The sequence below is a fragment of the Gigantopelta aegis genome, chromosome 3 (genome assembly GCF_016097555.1).
Source record: "Gigantopelta aegis isolate Gae_Host chromosome 3, Gae_host_genome, whole genome shotgun sequence".
Taxonomy (NCBI): domain Eukaryota; kingdom Metazoa; phylum Mollusca; class Gastropoda; order Neomphalida; family Peltospiridae; genus Gigantopelta; species Gigantopelta aegis.
Window position 1 is genome coordinate 11,080,427 of NC_054701.1, and position 19,370 is coordinate 11,099,796.

Sequence of the window (19,370 nt, forward strand, 5' to 3'; positions counted from 1 at the left end):
ATTGATGAAGTAACAATAAACCGGCCTCGGTGGCGTCGTGGCAGGCCATCGGTCTACAGGCTGGTAGGTACTGGGTTCGGATCCCAGTCGAGGCATGGGATTTTTAATCGAGATACCGACTCCATACCCTGAGTGAGTGCTCCGCAAGGCTCAATGGGTAGGTGTAAACCACTTGCACCGACCAGTGATCCATAACTGGTTCAACAAAGGCCATGGTTTGTGCTATCCTGCCTGAGGGAAGCGCAAATAAAAGATCCCTTGCTGGCTGTCGTAAAAAGAGTAGCCTATGTGGCGGCAGCGGGTTTCCTCTAAAAACAGTGTCAGAATGACCATATGTTTGACATCCAATAGCCGATGATAAGATAAAAAATCAATGTGCTCTAGCGGCGTCGTTAAATAAAACAAACAAACAAAAAAAAGTAACAATAAGTGTATATTTTAATTTGCCTCTTGTTACGTGGTATTAGGAGATTGATGAAGTAACAAGAAGTGTATATTTTAATTTGTCTCTTGTTACGTGGTATTAGTAGATTGATGAAGTAACAATAAGTGCATATTTTAATTTGCCTCTTGTTACGTGGTATTAGGAGATTGATGAAGTAACAAGAAGTGTATATTTTAATTTGCCTCTTGTTACGTGGTATTAGGAGATTGATGAAGTAACAATAAGTGTATATTTTAATTTGCCTCTTGTTACGTGGTATTAGGAGATTGCTGAAGTAACAAGAAGTGTATATTTTAATTTGCCTCTTGTTACGTGGTATTAGGAGATTGATGAAGTAACAATAAGTGTATATTTTAATTTGCCTCTTGTTATGTGGTATTAGGAGATTGCTGAAGTAAAAATAAGTGTATATTTTAATTTGCCACGTGTTACGTGGTATTAAAACAAATCTGTTTCTGTAGGAGATGCAGCTGTTGTTGCTGAAGTACCGCGAGGAGATCATCTCGGCGAAGGTTGCGAAGGAGCACACGGAGGAGTCTCTCCGCAGCGAGATCCTCTTCCTCAAGGACCAGGTGGTGAGCGAGCAGCAGGAGAAGACCACCATCGAGGAAACGCTCACCAACGAGCTGCACACGCTGCAGGAGAAAGTCGGTATGTACTGCCATTCAAACAGGGTCTGTAATCTTAACTAACGAGCTGCACACGCTGCAGGAGAAAGTCGGTATGTACTGCCATTCAAACAGGGTCTGTAGTCTTAACTAACGAGCTGCACACGCTGCAGGAGAAACTCGATATGTACAGACACTGAAACAGGGTCTGTAGTCTTAACTAACGAGCTGCACACGCTGCAGGAGAAACTCGTTATGTACAGACACTGAAACAGGGTCTGTAGTCTTAACTAACGAGCTGCACACGCTGCAGGAGAAACTCGTTATGTACAGACACTGAAACAGGGTCTGTAGTCTTAACTAACGAGCTGCACACGCTGCAGGAGAAACTCGATATGTACAGACACTGAAACAGGGTCTGTAGTCTTAACTAACGAGCTGCACACGCTGCAGGAGAAACTCGATATGTACAGACACTGAAACAGGGTCTGTAGTCTTAACTAACGAGCTGCACACGCTGCAGGAGAAACTCGATATGTACAGACACTGAAACAGGGTCTGTAGTCTTAACTAACGAGCTGCACACGCTGCAGGAGAAACTCGATATGTACAGACACTGAAACAGGGTCTGTAGTCTTTAACTAACGAGCTGCACACGCTGCAGGAGAAACTCGATATGTACAGACACTGAAACAGGGTCTGTAGTCTTAACTAACGAGCTGCACACGCTGCAGGAGAAACTCGATATGTACAGACACTGAAACGGTCTGTAGTCTTAACTAACGAGCTGCACACGCTGCAGGAGAAACTCGATATGTACAGACACTGAAACAGGGTCTGTAGTCTTAACTAACGAGCTGCACACATTGTAGGAAAAACATGGTATGTACTGCCATTCAAACAGAGTCAGTAGTCTTAAATAACGAGCTGCACACATTGTAGGAGAAACATTGTATCTATGGACCTTTAGACAGGGTCAGCTGGTATAGATGTTCAACAACAAATCATTAGACTTTATTATTGAGATACACACCCTGCAGGAGAAACTCGGTATGTACATGTACACTCAGGATCAGTAATTAATCATTAGAGTTTAGTAACAATTTACATACACTGGTTGAACGGACATTCAGAGTAGATCAGTTGGTAGAGACCTGTGTAACAATTAATCATTAGACTTTAGTAATGAGATACACGTGTTGCAAGAGAAACTTAGTATGTTAGGACATTCAAGCAGGGTCAGTTGGTATAGACGCGCAACAATTAATGATTAGTCATAAATGATGAACTACACATGCTGCAGGACAAACTCTGTATGTATGAACATTGAAACAGAAAGAAAGAATGAAATTAATGTTTTATTTAATGACTCACTTAATGCATTTTAACTATGGTTATATGGCATCGGATATATGGTTATAGACCACAGAGATAATGAGAGTGAAAACCCACTTAAGCCACTCCATGGGTTACACTTTTAAGTTAGCAGGAAAGGATCTTTTATATGTACCATCCCACAGACAGGATAGTACATATCATGTTGTAGAACACTTGACTAGAATCACAAATGACCTAATGGACCCACTGATGGCATCAGGTGAGTTCTTTACCAATGGGCTACATCACATCCTGATATTCAAATACGGTCAGTTGGTAGCAATTGTAGAATGATGTATAACAATTAATCATTAAACTTGAGTAACCTCAAGATGCACCATAGGATAAACTAGATAATTTAGTAGTAAGATGTTAACTGGAAACAATTAAAAATAATTCTAATGAGGTAGACACCCTGTAACAGTAGCAATTTTACTACATACTACACACACAGTAGCAATTGTACTACACACTACACACACAGTTAGTAGCAATTTTAGACACTATATTTTAAAACAATTAAAATTTGTAGGTCAGGATAAAATAAGTCAATTAATAGCAAGACATTTAACAACTTAACAGCAGGGGAAAATAGGTCAGTTGGTACAAAGCATACACATGCAATTTCTTATTTAAATTATATGTTATTTGACTGTTAAGTCTTATATCTGTTGTCTTATTTTGTTTGTTTTTATTCCCCACATCCTTAGCCTGTAATGAAAGTATAAAATCTGAGCTGGAACGTGAGTCGGCGGTGCGGGCTGAAAGCGAGAGCAAACTGCGGGAGGCTGAGAACTCGCTGAAAAATGTCCAGGCAAAGTCACGTCAACTTATACAGTGTCTTCAGCAGCGGGTTGAGGAGCACGGCAACACCAAGGTGAGTTAGACAGACTGTTGTCTGTAACATGGTTTGGGTCAGGTCAACTTATACAGTGTCTTCAGCAGCGGGTTGAGGAGCACGGCAACACCAAGGTGAGTTAGACAGACTGTTGTCTGTAACATGGTTTGGGTCAGGTCATCTTATACAGTGTCTTCAGCAGCGGGTTGAGGAGCACGGCAACACCAAGGTGAGTTAGACAGACTGTTGTCTGTAACATGGTTTGGGTCAGGTCATCTTATACAGTGTCTTCAGCAGCTGGTCGAGGAGCACTGCAACACCAAGGTGAGTTAGACAGGCTGTTGTCTGTAACATGGTTTGGGTCAGGTCATCTTATACAGTGTCTTCAGCAGCTGGTCGAGGAGCACTGCAACACCAAGGTGAGTTAGACAGGCTGTTGTCTGTAACATGGTTTGGTGCAGGTCAACTTATACAGTGTCTTCAGCAGCGGGTTGAGGAGCACGGCAACACCAAGGTGAGTTAGACAGACTGTTGTCTGTAACATGGTTTGGGTCAGGTCATCTTATACAGTGTCTTCAGCAGCGGGTTGAGGAGCACGGCAACACCAAGGTGAGTTAGACAGACTGTTGTCTGTAACATGGTTTGGGTCAGGTCATCTTATACAGTGTCTTCAGCAGCTGGTCGAGGAGCACTGCAACACCAAGGTGAGTTAGACAGGCTGTTGTCTGTAACATGGTTTGGTGCAGGTCAACTTCAGGGCTAGAAATGAAAAAAAAAAAATCTACATGCACCAGGTGCATGCTGAAAAAAAAGTTACATGCACCATTAAAATTCTGCATTCACCAAAAATAAGGCAACTTCGTTTTTTTTTTTTATAGGAAGCTATTCGGAATTATTCGGCAATACCTATATTTATTTATTAACAGTACCGGAACGTTATACAACTGCGTTTATTACTGATTCTTGATCAAATTTGAAAATTTCATCCAACGTAAACACCGTACTGAAATCTATAATAGGCCTATTACAAAAACGTACGAATATTTGTGTTTTGTATTAAGCAAGTTATCAACTTTTTTGACTCGATAAGATCTGTTGGTATAATATAAATTAGCCTACGGAATTCGACGAGAAGTTGCGATTAAAATAATCACTGGCTGACTTCGAGTCAACTACGCGAGTAACGCACCTGCACGTTCACAATCATCTGATCAAGTACCCATATCTGAGGTCGAAAATGTTCAAGGCAGTTACGGTACTTTGTATTGATCACAGATCTGGCGTAGTTCAATTTGTCAGTGACGACAACAACTGTGTTATGCGCGTGGATACCCCAAAGTCTTCAGCAGCGGGTTGAGGAGCATGGCAGCACCAAGGTGAGTTAGACAGGCTGTTGTCTATAACATGGTTTGGCACAGGTCAACTTATACAGTGTCTTCAGCAGCGGGTTGAGCAGCACGGCAACACCAAGGTGAGTTAGACAGACTGTTGTCTATAACATGGTTTGGGTCAGGTCAACTTATACAGTGTCTTCAGCAGTGGGTTGAGGAGCACTGCAACACCAAGGTGAGATAGACAGGCTGTTGTCTGTGACATGGTTTGGAGCAGATTCAGCTGCAAAGTCTGCTTTGGATTTGACTCATGCCAGGGTTGGGGTGCCGTATACTGGTTTTAAACATAGTATTCACCAATTTATCTTTTCAACTTGGCAAGATGATTGGAATGGTGTGGTTGCGAACAAGCTTCATGCAGTCAAGCCAGTCCTGCGAGAGTGGCAGTCCTATAGGCAGTGCAAGAAGGATGAAATAGTCTTGTGTCGTGCTCGCATCTGTCATACATATTTGACCCATTCATTTATTTTTAAGAAGGATCCTCCACTTTAGTGTGTGCACTATCAGTGTACTCAGATGGTACACCACATTTTGGTGGTCTGCAATCAACTGAGAGAAGCTAGAAAAGATGTATTTGAACAAAGAAACTTGATGGAATAATTTCAATTTCATCCTGAACTTTTGTTGCAATTTCTTCGTGATACTTAATTTTATTCTATATTTTAATTTTGTCTAATTGTGATATTTGTCTTTTTTGCACAGTTATTTACACTGTTTTAATTTACTTCTGGACTTTTTATATTGATCTTGTTCAACACTTAATTTTTGCATTTAATATAGTTTTTACACCCAATAGCCAATGTATTTTTTGTTCTGGGGTATTGTTAAACATTCATTCATTCATTGTAACATGATTTGTTTGTGTAATGGAGGCAGTATTGTAGAGATCTGTTGGCAGAGTGCTCACCTGAGATGCTTTGATCCCAACCAGTGCCACACAACTAAGATGAAGAATTGATGCCTACTTTCTTTCACTTCTTTCACAATACTTTATTATTTATTTTGCCAGGCGAAGTTGGAAAGTGAAATACAGGCGCTAAAGACTCGGATCTATTCACTGCAGACTGACCTGGACAATAGTGAAGCTGTGCAGAGGGACTTTGTCAAACTCTCTCAGTCGTTACAGGTAGACACTTTATCAAACTCTCTCAGTCGTTACAGGTAGACACTTTATCATTACAGGTAGACACTTTGTCAAACTCTCAGTCATTACAGGTAGACAATTTATCAAACTCTCAGTCATTACAGGTAGACACTTTGTCAAACTCTCAGTCATTACAGGTAGACACTTTGTCAAACTGTCATTACAGGTAGACACTTTGTCAAACTCTCAGTCATTACAGGTAGACACTTTGTCAAACTCTCAGTCATTACAGGTAGACACTTTGTCAAACTCTCAGTCATTACAGGTAGACACTTTGTCAAACTCTGTCATTACAGGTAGACACTTTGTCAAACTCTGTCATTACAGGTAGACACTTTGTCAAACTCTGTCATTACAGGTAGACACTTTGTCAAACTCTGTCATTACAGGTAGACACTTTGTCAAACTCTGTCATTACAGGTAGACACTTTGTCAAACTCTCAGTCATTACAGGTAGACACTTTGTCAAACTCTCAGTCATTACAGGTTGACACTTTGTCAAACTCTCAGTTGTTACAGGTAGACACTTTGTCAAACTCTCAGTCATTACAGGTAGACACTTTGTCAAACTCTCTCAGATGTTACAGGTAGACACTTTGTCAGACTCTCAGTCATTACAGGTAGACATTTTGTCAAACTCTCAGTCATTACAGGTTGACACTTTGTCAAACTCTCAGTTGTTACAGGTAGACACTTTGTCAAACTCACAGATGTTACAGGTAGACACTTTGTCAAACTCTCAGATGTTACAGGTGGACACTTTGTCAAACTCACAGATGTTACAGGTAGACACTTTGTCAAACTCTCAGATGTTACAGGTAGACACTTTGTCAAACTCACAGATGTTACAGGTGGACACTTTGTCAAACTCTCAGATGTTACAGGTGGACACTTTGTCAAACTCTCAGATGTTACAGGTGGACACTTTGTCAAACTCTCAGATGTTACAGGTAGACACTTTGTCAAACTCTCAGATGTTACAGGTGGACACTTTGTCAAACTCTCAGTTGTTACAGGTAGACACTTTGTCAAACTCTCAGTCATTACAGGTAGACACTTTGTCAAACTCTCAGTCATTACAGGTAGACACTTTGTCAAACTCTCAGTCATTACAGGTAGACACTTTGTCAAACTCTCAGTCATTACAGGTAGACACTTTGTCAAACTCTCAGTCATTACAGGTAGACACTTTGTCAAACTCTCTCAGATGTTACAGGTAGACACTTTGTCAAACTCTCTCAGTCATTACAGGTAGACACTTTGTCAAACTCTCAGTCATTACAGGTAGACACTTTGTCAAACTCTCAGTCATTACAGGTAAACACTTTGTCAAACTCTCAGTCATTACAGGTAGACACTTTGTCAAACTCTCTCAGTTGTTACAGGTAGACACTTTGTCAAACTCTCTCAGTCATTACAGGTAGACACTTTGTCAAACTCTCAGTCATTACAGGTAGACACTTTGTCAAACTCTCAGTCATTACAGGTAGACACTTTGTCAAACTCTCTCAGTTGTTACAGGTAGACACTTTGTCAAACTCTCAGACATTACAGGTAGACACTTTGTCAAACTCTCTCAGTTGTTACAGGTAGACACTTTGTCAAACTCTCAGTCATTACAGGTAGACACTTTGTCAAACTCTCAGTCATTACAGGTAGACACTTTGTCAAACTCTCTCAGTCATTACAGGTTGACACTTTGTCAAACTCTCTCAGTCATTACAGGTAGACACTTTGTCAAACTCTCTCAGTCATTACAGGTAGACACTTTGTCAAACTCTCTCAGTCATTACAGGTAGACACTTTGTCACTCTGTCAAACTCTCTCAGTCATTACAGGTAGACACTTTGTCAAACTCTCAGTCATTACAGGTAGACACTTTGTCAAACTCTCTCAGTCATTACAGGTTGACACTTTGTCAAACTCTCTCAGTTGTTACAGGTAGACACTTTGTCAAACTCTCTCAGTTGTTACAGGTAGACACTTTGTCAAACTCTCTCAGATGTTACAGGTAGACACTTTGTCAAACTCTCAGTCATTACAGGTAGACACTTTGTCAAACTCTCAGTCATTACAGGTAGACACTTTGTCAAACTCTCTCAGATGTTACAGGTAGACACTTTGTCAAACTCTCAGTCATTACAGGTAGACACTTTGTCAAACTCTCTCAGATGTTACAGGTAGACACTTTGTCAAACTCTCAGTCATTACAGGTAGACACTTTGTCAAACTCTCTCAGTCATTACAGGTAGACACTTTGTCAAACTCTCTCAGTTGTTACAGGTAGACACATTATCAAACTCTCAGTCATTACAGGTAGACACTTTGTCAAACTCTCAGTCATTACAGGTAGACACTTTGTCAAACTCTCAGTCATTACAGGTAGACACTTTGTCAGACTCTCAGTCATTACAGGTAGACACTTTGTCAAACTCTCAGTCATTACAGGTAGACACTTTGTCAAACTCTCAGTCATTACAGGTTGACACTTTGTCAAACTCTCAGTCATTACAGGTAGACACTTTGTCAAACTCTCAGTCATTCATTACAGGTAGACACTTTGTCAAACTCTCAGTCATTACAGGTAGACACTTTGTCAAACTCTCTCAGTCATTACAGGTAGACACTTTGTCAAACTCTCAGTCATTACAGGTAGACACTTTATCAAACTCTCAGTCATTACAGGTAGACACTTTGTCAAACTCTCAGTCATTACAGGTTGACACTTTGTCAAACTCTCTCAGTCATTACAGGTAGACACTTTGTCAAACTCTCTCAGTCATTACAGGTAGACACTTTGTCAAACTCTCTCAGTCATTACAGGTAGACACTTTATCAAACTCTCAGTCATTACAGGTAGACACTTTGTCAAACTCTCTCAGTCATTACAGGTTGACACTTTGTCAAACTCTCTCAGTCATTACAGGTAGACACTTTGTCAAACTCTCAGTTGTTACAGGTAGACACTTTGTCAAACTCTCTCAGTCATTACAGGTAGACACTTTGTCAAACTCTCAGTCATTACAGGTAGACACTTTGTCAAACTCTCTCAGTTGTTACAGGTAGACACTTTGTTAAACTCTCTCAGTCATTACAGGTAGACACTTTGTCAAACTCTCAGTCATTACAGGTAGACACTTTGTCAAACTCAGTCATTACAGTAAGATCATAATAAAATAAATGCTAAATTTTCATCCCACCCTGCCCTGAAGATAAAGCCTACCTCTGTTTATTTTTATTGCACACACACCCATCCTCCACCCCTCGAATTGTGTCCTTTTTGTTAACTCTTTGTTTTTGTCTAATCCATCACTATGACATCAACATTTGTGATAAAGTTTATAGTTAAAAGTTTAGATCAGTTTCTCAGAACCTCAAGTCCAAGGTCATTACAACTTGGCTTATAGTAACTGTTGCACCTGGATGTTGATCACAGTGCACCGAAAAAGTTTACAATAGTCGAGATACTTAATTCCGTGAAATTCTTGTATTGACACTTATTGTTGTGACAGTATACACACAGGTTGTGTCATAAGATATGACTTAGGTTCTTTTTAAATCACGATTTTTAATCTTTTTGATGGTTACTAATTTTAGTTTTTGTATATTCCATAGTTTTTAATTTCTTGTAAGTGAAACTAAGCATCCATGTTGTCCTTTGATTAGTATCTGGATATGATTTTCATGATTTTGTGACACTCGATTAACAGACAATAATGCCTCCAGTATTGGTGGTGGATTATTTTTTGTCTGTGTCTTTTATGTGCATCCACAGTGTCTTATAAAGTTATAAGTTTCTAACGACACATGCTGTGAAATATTTTGAATTTAATCCTGTATTTAGATTCAGTTGGAGAAAATCCGTCAGGCGGAGAATGAAGTTCGGTGGCAGCACGAAGACGATGTTGACGACTGTAACAACTGTAAACAGGCTTTCAGTGTCACACGCCGCAAGGTAATCCTCTAGTTATTGTCTGTGATATATGTCTTAAAGGTGCATGCTCCTCTGAAGATTGTGTACCCTACCTCTTGTTAAAACGTGTTTGAATATTAACTTCTGCACAGCTGGTAAGTTCTTTGTTGTTTAATAGGAACTCAAGACATGATCTTCATGTGATTGGTACATGCCAGGTCTTTTTAATATAAAAGTGGGTTTTGTAGGTATCTTGTAAATACACATGTATATAGTAAGAGAAAAAAATAAAGGAACAATTGGTATTGTAGACCATGTTGAATTCACTATCAGTGTAGTAATGTCTGTATGAAGTACAAAGATACATGTCAGTAATATGGAATTCAATGTCACTAACATGGTTGTCTTCTTGATACTAGGAATGAGTGTTTTGGTTGCTGTTACTTTTGTCTGTTAGCGTTGATGTGGTCCCTTACTTTTTTCCCATAAGTATACACCCTGCTGTATTGCCAGGATGCGTGAGAATTCAGAACACTTCAAATGATGATGAGCATAAGCATTTATATTTCTGAAAATAAGACTGTTCTTAGTCCTCTTGAAACAATGTTTGTTAAAATGCACATTCAATTTGCATTCAACCGTCACTCCAAAGTATCGGACCTTATTTGCAGATGAGAATAAATTACTTTTCCCCTTACATTTAAACATGGTTCACACCACAAAATAATCCTGTAGTTAATATCTTATACAGATGTTAATAATCCAATAATCCTGTAGTTAATATCTTATCATACAGATGTTAATAATCCAATAATCCTGTAGTTAATATCTTATACAGATGTTAATGATCCAAGTACAATGTTGTGTAACATTCCTCAAGGTAAACCTTTAGTTTATGTCCTAAAATGAAGAATAATATTATTAGAAATGAATGAATAATAATAAAATTATTTACTATCTTAGCTCCTGATACTATTATTGGCATTTAACTTGCAGACTATTGGATTAATTTGACAAAAACCACGTTACGGGGACACAAATTTATTACTTTTACTCACATATTTTCACTTTTTATAAATACAGAAAAGAAAGTTTATATTTGAATCGTTAAGTATTATTTTTGTGTTTTTTTTACTAATTTTATGATATTTTAGGTCAGTTATTGTTGATTAAAATTAGGCAAATAATAAAAAAAGTTGCATTTACTTCGGGCATTTGTGGCCAGATGTCCAGTATTTATGTCCATTATTCCCATTAACTGTGGGGTTTTTTCTTCTCCAGAATTTGTTTTGGGAAACAAACTACGATTCATATCCCAATATTTCTTGATTTTTGTGGTTGGTAAAATGGTCAAAATGTTAATCAAATTAGCTGGTACAATCAGCTATTGATTGCTGAAAATTACTGCGATGTTCCTCCATTGTTATCAAGCGAAAATACTTAACGAAAACCACTTTTTTAACTAAAAATTCCCAAGTGTTTTCCATTGAAAAGCAAAAAACTAAAGTTGCCATACAATCAAATAATTTATTTCCTGTTGTACTATTATTATTTCCAATGAGTGCCGTGTGCAAAATGACGGGAAATATGAATTGGGGAATGGACTGTATACAGTGTACAGTGTGTCGACTTGCATGACATTGGGCAAGCTATCTCACCTGCAGTAGTCAGAAGGTTAATATAATATTAGTGAGTGGAGTATCATCTTTTATATTGTTTTGTTATTTTCAGCATCACTGTAAGCACTGTGGGAAGATCTTCTGTACGGACTGTGTTACCAAGTCTGTGTTCCAGGGACCCAACAATCGGGCGGCTAAAGTCTGCGACGTGTGTCACACCATCCTCGTGAAGGATGCTACTCCGTACTTCAGTACAGAACCCCCTTCAACTCCAGATTAACTAGGAACAGTAAACTGATTTGTGTTTTACTAGCTGTGCACTTTGTGTTAGCTTTATTCAAGTGCTTATGGTTTGAAAACTGATGGTGAGCAAATAACTGCTCTTCTGAAATTATGCAGCAGAGCAATTGCTCTCAGTGTCAAATTCAAAGTCATTTTGAGTAAAATAAATTAGTGATATCAGTGCGTGATTAGGCGAGCAGTTTTTTGCACATGCAGAAATCATTTTGCGCAAACACGTGAACAAGAGCAATTGCTCGCATCAAACCATAAGTACTGTCATTCACTGATACAGGTATTAGGAACACAATGCTAGGCAACATGCATCCTTCTGGGTCTGCTCCTACTCTGCCTCTCCTTCTTGGCCTGTCTCCAGCCATACATAAGCTGTGTCCACCTTGGGTAGCATAATGAAATGCTTGTGTGTTTTCCTATTTCGAAATGAAAACTACCGAGAACAGTTCATCTTGTTCCTACATAGGCACTGGCCAACCACCCAGCTGTGGTGTGTTTAGGAGGCTGGCAAACAGTTTGACTGGTACCATTGTCTTCTGTCACATCACATTCATGTAATGTTAGGCACACAGTACCAGTCTAGCGAACGACCACAATGGCTCTCAGTCCTGAACATGCTTCTGCTCGTTATTTCATATGCATATGGATGGAGTTCGATGGACAATAATGTAATGAAAGCTTCACAAATAGAAACTAGGTTTGTCATGAAAACATCTGTTCTTTCTTACATTAAGCTGGCTTGAATCTTTTCGAGAATTATATTTCACAAAAGCCTCCAACACTTGGCCGACACTGCAGGCATGTGATGCAGAGGGAGTGGGGTGTGGAGGCATTCACGGGTTGACCCCTTTCCTTTTTAAAAACTTTTTTTTTCAGGGTCGTATAAAAACTTTGCTGGGCACCATTTCCTACATACATGCCTGCACTACTACCTGATTTTACCAGCTCAGTGGAAAATTATTACTTTTAATTGTAGGGTCATTTATTAAAAAAAATTAAAATATTCAAGCAAATTTACTGTGAGAGAGAATTCAGGTGTTAATCCTATGTAAAACTGGCAGAGGTTGTTGAGGATGAAGTTATGGAGATGTTTCCATTTTCCAGGGACCCATGGAGTAGAAAACTGTATTATACTCACTGTGTTATTGTGATAAAGCTCTAGGTGTGATTGTGTACATGTGTACATACTGTGTGACTGAAACGTTGCTGCACGTCTTTGATGTGTGGTATCTACACATTGTTACTGTATTTTAACATGCACGTATACTCACAAAGTACTTCATAGCATTCACAGGTGTGCGCTTTTTATTAATTTATTTATCCCTTGAACATTACATTCTCAAAGATCATGTTTATAAATAAAATATGTGAATTTTAAAGTACAGTCTTAGGTTAAAATCTATCATGGTGTTGGTGGCAGCCTGGGTTTGATGGTTAGGTTAAAATCTATCATGGTGTTGGTGGCAGCCTGGGTTTGATGGTTATGTTAAAATCTATCATGGTGTTGGTGGCAGCCTGGGTTTGATGGTTATGTTAAAATCTATCATGGTGTTGGTGGCAGCCTGGGTTTGATGGTTATGATTTGAGATAAACAACCTGTATTTTTTTGTTTTGTAGTTGTACAAATAGTACAAGTCTTGACATTGGCACTGCAGTCTTAGGTTAAAAAGCCTGCATGTTGGTTCTGACATCTCAGGTTGTCGGGTAACTATGTGAGTGGTTTATATAAGTGGAATCAGTAGTTGTTGGGTTGCAGTGTCTAGGTGTTCAAAGTTAGATTGTGAGGCCAAAATGCTAGTCTAAAAACCATGAGGCTAAAACTCTTTTAAGTTGGTGAAAAACATTATTTCCATCATTAACCACTGCAGCTGCTCACGGCAATCGGCAATGCCATGGAGATTGCTACACAGGTTTTAATTCTCCGCAGCATTTTTTGTTTAGCTGTGGACTATTTTCAGTTTTGTTTTCAATGGCATGTTTTTTGCCATGAACATTGTCTTAATAAGCTGTGGATGATAAGAGAATCTCAAGGTTCTTCAGTCTTAAGTGTCTTTGTTTTATCTTCAGGGATTTACTTTGGAGTCATATGATTAAAATGAAAGTATTTGATCTGCTTTAAAATCAGTAATGTCCATAATTTAAAAAAAAGAAAAAGGATGGGTATTTTTTTAATGAAAAATAAAATTGCAACGTATTATTATTATATTAATTTGTGATCTTAAGAAATATGCATTAAATAATGGTCGATTAAACACAAGTAAGATCTAATTCTTACTGTGGAACATAGACTGGTGACATCTTGAGTGGTCTTCATTTGTATGTACATGTACAAAATTACTGTGTTGTAAAGTAGGGCAACTTGTTTTGTTGACATTGTTGTAAATACTGTACATTTTTGTAAATACTGTTTGCATGTAATAACAGCTTTTAAAGTATTAAGTAGAATCTGTGGAAGTGAATGGGGTTTTTTAATGCATTTATTCTGTACATTGTAATACGTTACTGTTTTTAAATAGCCGAGTGGAAACATTTGGGATATGTGCAATTATTGATGACTTGAATTTATATTTTAGTTTACCTGCACTTCATTGTAGAAAGCTATTGTCATATCCCTGGCGTTAGATTACACAATGCAAGTAGGAAATAAAAATTTGTAGTGTAAATTAAAAACACAATGTGATTTTGTAATTTGTTTTAAAATGAAAATAGTTTCAAGGAATAGCTTGTACCTAGTGCTTTTTTTCTTGCAGTTCTTCTACCACATATAGTTTTACATGCACATATAGCTGGGGTATGTGTCTTAAAATGCAATTATATACTAATTTAGCTAGTGTATTTTGGAAGTACATTTCCAGGATGTTCATTATATTTTGAAGGTTGGAAATTCTTTGATGTAAGCTAAATCTACTATCTACTACAGTGATTTGTGTAAGAGGGAGGACTGAAACCTTTTCTCTTGTTCTAACCAGAATGAGAAGAAATTATGTCACTAAAACTTTTCATATATAACATTTAACACTTTAGAAAGTTAACAAGTACAAGTATATCTGAAGTAAATACACAAAGCTAGTTCATTAATTTTTTAATCAAAGCCATGGAAGCACTTGCCTTCTCCAACTCCAACTTTTGTCTTCTTCAGCTCCAACTTTTGTCTTCTCTAAATCCAACTTTTGTCTTCTCCAACTCCACACCTTTCATAGGATTTCATTGACATTTGACTTTGATGTTTTTATGCAGCTGTTTCAGCAGGTTGTCATAGTATTTCCAGTGTCAGTAAATCTTTAGGATTTGGGCTGTGAAATCTTCAATGATGTCACACACATTCAGTTTGTACGGCATTGCCAAGAAGTCTTAACATTTTTTAAGCCAAGGCTTTGAATCTTTGGAAGGGCGCACCTTCACTAATGAGTACACCAGTAGTCTTCCCTCAAACCAGCCAGTGCACCACGACTGGTACATCAAAGGCCGTGGTATGTGCTATCCTGTCTATGGGATGGTGCATATAAAAGAGTAGCCCATGAAGTGGTGACAGCGGGTTTCCTCCCTCAATATCTGTGTGGTCCTTAACCATATGTCCGACACCATATAACCCTAAATAAAATGTGTTGAGTACATTGTTAAATGAACTATTTCCTTCCTTCTTCCCTCAAAATACCAAAAGAGTTGCATCACCTTGCTTGCTAATGGAACAATTTTGAGTTTTGTTCGGTTTGGACAGGACAAGTGCTTGAAAAATCAATGAATCAAATAGTGTATTTAGTTCAGATACTCTGGATAATTGTGTCAAGTGTTTATAACTTACTATATGCAAAGATTTATTAGCATAAATTTTTTTTTCTAGAATTGTTCAATCGCCCCTCTTTATTGTAATCACTCACTGTTTGTTGCTTGCTAATGAACATTATGTATTTATAGCTATTCACAAGTATTGGTCTGACTAATGCTAATTATCTGCACAGATTTGGTCATACTTTGCTAATACTTAAAAAGCTAGTCATTGTGATGGTGTGTGTTTTTTCACTTGGAGACAATTGCCATTATTATTTTGCATAAATTTATTTACAAAATGCACAACTGACCAATTTAACAAGACATAATTGACTAATAAATAAACAAGCATTGATAGACCCTCTTAACCAGAATTGAGGCTGGTTTGTGCAAATTGATAATACACTTGCAGTTGGTTTTCTGGGGGTTTTGTAGTTGAAGGTCACTGGAAACATTTAAAAATTAAGGTGGGAAAGACATTTTTCAATGATAGTTGAAATGACATTATCATTTTGCATAAATTAGTTTTAAAAATGCACAACTGACTAATTTAACGAGACCTAATTCACTGTAATTTTGCAAGAGGTACATGTATGTTTATTTTAATAAATTAACTTAAGCATTGATAGACCAGTTCTCAACATTAAACCCAGTTAGAGTGAATTGAAAGGACTTTTTTAACCACCTGTAGTGATGTAACAACCACAACACTGATTTAAAAGTTCTGCTGAAATGGGCTATTTGAAGAATCTCTTTGTTTATTTACAACCACCTGCTTTACCAGTGTTAATGCTATAATAATGGATAATACACTTGCAGTTGGTTTTTTGGGATTATTGGAGTTTGAAGGTCACTAGACATTTTAAAATGTTATGGAGATACACACTTTAAGTTAGTTGGAAATGTGGGAAAGACAGCAGTGATAATCGGACCCAATGGTCTATTTCTCGTGTCGGCGAATGCTCCACAACTGGTGTAACAAAGCCCATGGTATGTACTAACGAAAAGAGTACACCATGCAGATGTGGCAGTGGGTTTCTATTCTAATTGTCTTTGTGGTAGTGGACCATGTGTCCGATGCCAGGTAACCATAATTAAAATGTGTTGAGTATCGTTAAATAAAACATTTCTTCTTTTTTTCTGTGATTATCAATCTTTAATTTCAGGCCAATTGTGTCTGGTTTTTTTTTTTTTTTTTTTTTTTTTTTTTACAGAATGTTTAGTAGTAATGTATCCGAATTAAATTAAATTATATATTCTAATCACAAACAGCCCCTACATGTATATATAACACACTCATCAGGGTATATATAATGTATATATACCCTGTCAAGTGTGTGTTATATAGGGGCTGTTCAGACAATTATGTAATGCTTACAGGGGTAATAGTGTTATGGTATGTTATTGTGGAGGGAGGTGTTTATCCAAAGTAATGTTTCATTTTCAAAACAGCTGTCTCATTTTTATTTAATATATGAAGTAAAATGCAGCCAGACATTGCCGTTTTGTTCTTTAATGGATCATGTTTTAATCTAGCATTTATTACCAGACCAAACAAACAAATAGAATATTGACCAAATTGTGATTGGGAAATGTGGGGGTGGGTTATTGATGAGCATTAAGTAATTTTAGAAGGAGGAGTGGCCTTGGTGTGCCAAATATGCCAAATTTTATGTTACATAATTGTGTTGCATGTCCAGTGTTCAGTATGTTTTGACAGTATTAGATCAGAAGTTCCCAACTTTTTTTTAGGCGAATTCTGTTTAACAAATATACTCATGGTATACCCCCATCTCTATCACCAATGCGGTTAAACACGTCCATGGAAAAATGTCAATACAAAACATATGAATCTATTTCTACTGCCTTGTGGCACAGCTAGCCATAAGAATAAACTCGCACAAATGGAAAGGCAACCATAACGTGGATTTCCCACCTGAAATGCCCAAAACGTCCTTTGTTGGAAGCTCTGTATTGGGTGTTTATCAGTATTTTGACAGTATCATCTTCACTAAACTCCTTAAGTGTTTGAGTAACCACAAACAGTTTGGTAATACAGTGAAACCCCTCTGAACTGGACACCTTTGGAGCCAAGACATATGTCTGGTTTTAAGAGGGATCCGCTATACAGAGGTTGAGTTCTGTACTGGTTTTTAAAGAGGGACTCTGTAAAACGTCTGGTTTTGAGGAAATTCCGGTTTACAGAGTTTTCACTGTTTTTTTTAATTTCACCTGATTGCCAACAAATGTATGATGGATTAATAGTTAAATTTGTGTCTGTATTTAGTTTCATGTTATTAGTGACAGTAAGTGTAAGAGTGGGATTTTGTCCGACTGTATACATTGTATAGACATTTTATGAATAATGGTGAAGTACATGTATGACTATGTACATTAAAATTTTGTGTTATATTTATTATTTCTTATTGCAGTAAAAGTTACTGTAACCAAGAATTGTGAACATTTACTATTACTTATTAAAACATTAGGTCTAACTATGAATATCGTTTTTGTTTTAAACCGCCAAATCTATATATGAGCCATCACATGGGAAAACCTACATACATGTTTTTTGTTACTGTGGTAGTACTGTCGAACGATATCGTTTCATTCTTCGGTTGGTAGTGGGCATTTTGTAACCTGGTACTTTGGGCGGACAAAGGGTCGAATGGTTTTATATTTAGTTTTGTTTCTGTTGTGACAAGTGTTCTCGCTGCTCCATTTAAGTGGGGCGGCCGGCCCGCTATTGCATTTTGTGTTTTGTTGCCCCCTTTATTTTTCTCCAATCCTCTTTATTTTCCCGCATCCTACTATATTTTACAGAACCCAGCTCCGCTATTTCATATTGGACACTTTTTTTTCACACTTGGGAGGAAAAAAAATCAATCAGTCGGCACACTCGACATCAAAGAAAACAAGCCTCGGTGTGGAAAAATTTCAGTAGCTTACGATAGTTACCGTAATGTAATTTAACACTATTTTAACAGCCTCGGTCAATCAGACTTTTGAGTTCACTAACTTTCATCTGATATTTTGTTCTTAATTGCAGATGTAGTTGGTCGTAACTGGTGATTTTTAATTACTGTCATTTGTTTATTCAGCAGTTCTTTATAAAATATTAGAAACTTTTCATTTTGGGGTATCACCACTTATAAACATAATGGAAGTGGTAGTGTTCATCATTAAATATATTTTCTTGGTCGCCAAATTATATATACACCGCCTTTACAAAAACGAAAAACTACTTTTTATCACCTGGCGATATCAGTGCGATCGATTCATTTGATGAAGAAAATAAAAAGAACACAGACATGTTATCCCAATTTAAGGGATCACCTTTATTTTTTAAGATATCTTGAAATGTTTATTAAAATAATATTAAAACAAGGGGTGTCTTTTCGCAAAGTCGACCAATACCCAACAATAGGCCTACACGTAGCCCAAGTACTCGGGCTAGCCTATACGGTAACCATGTTTCCCACCCTTTTTTTCTTTCTTTTTCTCATCTGGTTTCTTTTTTTTTGGGGGGGGGGGGGGGTGGAGGGGGCTTCCACCCTCCTTTAATTTTTACCCAGCGAGAATATTATGTAGGCCTACATTTCCTTCTGCTCTTTTTCCATTTTCTTCAACTTCAAGATATGGTCATAAATTTGATTTTCAGATTATATTTTAAAAGACAATCCACTGCATCCTTTCTGTAACTTGTGCTAATTGGATTAGGTTCAGTGTCATTCTGCTCACTGGTATTATCATCAGATAAGTGTTTGATTCTGTGTTCAGTATTATTGTCTACTGGACTATTTATCATATTCATCCAATAATACATTTTTCTATTAGTAGCAACGGATGTTTTATATGCACCATCCCACAGACAGGATAGCACATACCACGGCCTTTGATGTGCTAGTCATTGTGCACTGGATGGGACGAGAAATAGTCCCAATGGTTCCACGGACGGGGATCGATCCCAGAC

At 37.6% G+C, this 19,370-nt stretch overlaps 1 protein-coding gene across 1 annotated transcript in view; it reads left to right on the top strand.

The window, feature by feature from the left end:
* Positions 1-17,899, top strand: part of LOC121367518 (rab GTPase-binding effector protein 1-like) — a 54,086-nt gene extending 36,187 nt beyond the window's left edge. Inside the window, exons 18-22 of the mRNA XM_041491744.1 lie at positions 907-1,096; positions 3,141-3,307; positions 5,669-5,785; positions 9,648-9,758; positions 11,448-17,899. Coding sequence (XP_041347678.1) covers positions 907-1,096; positions 3,141-3,307; positions 5,669-5,785; positions 9,648-9,758; positions 11,448-11,615 — 753 coding nt within the window. The 3' untranslated portion in view covers positions 11,616-17,899. The remainder of the gene's footprint in view (positions 1-906; positions 1,097-3,140; positions 3,308-5,668; positions 5,786-9,647; positions 9,759-11,447) is intronic.
* Positions 17,900-19,370: the final 1,471 nt, after the last annotated feature.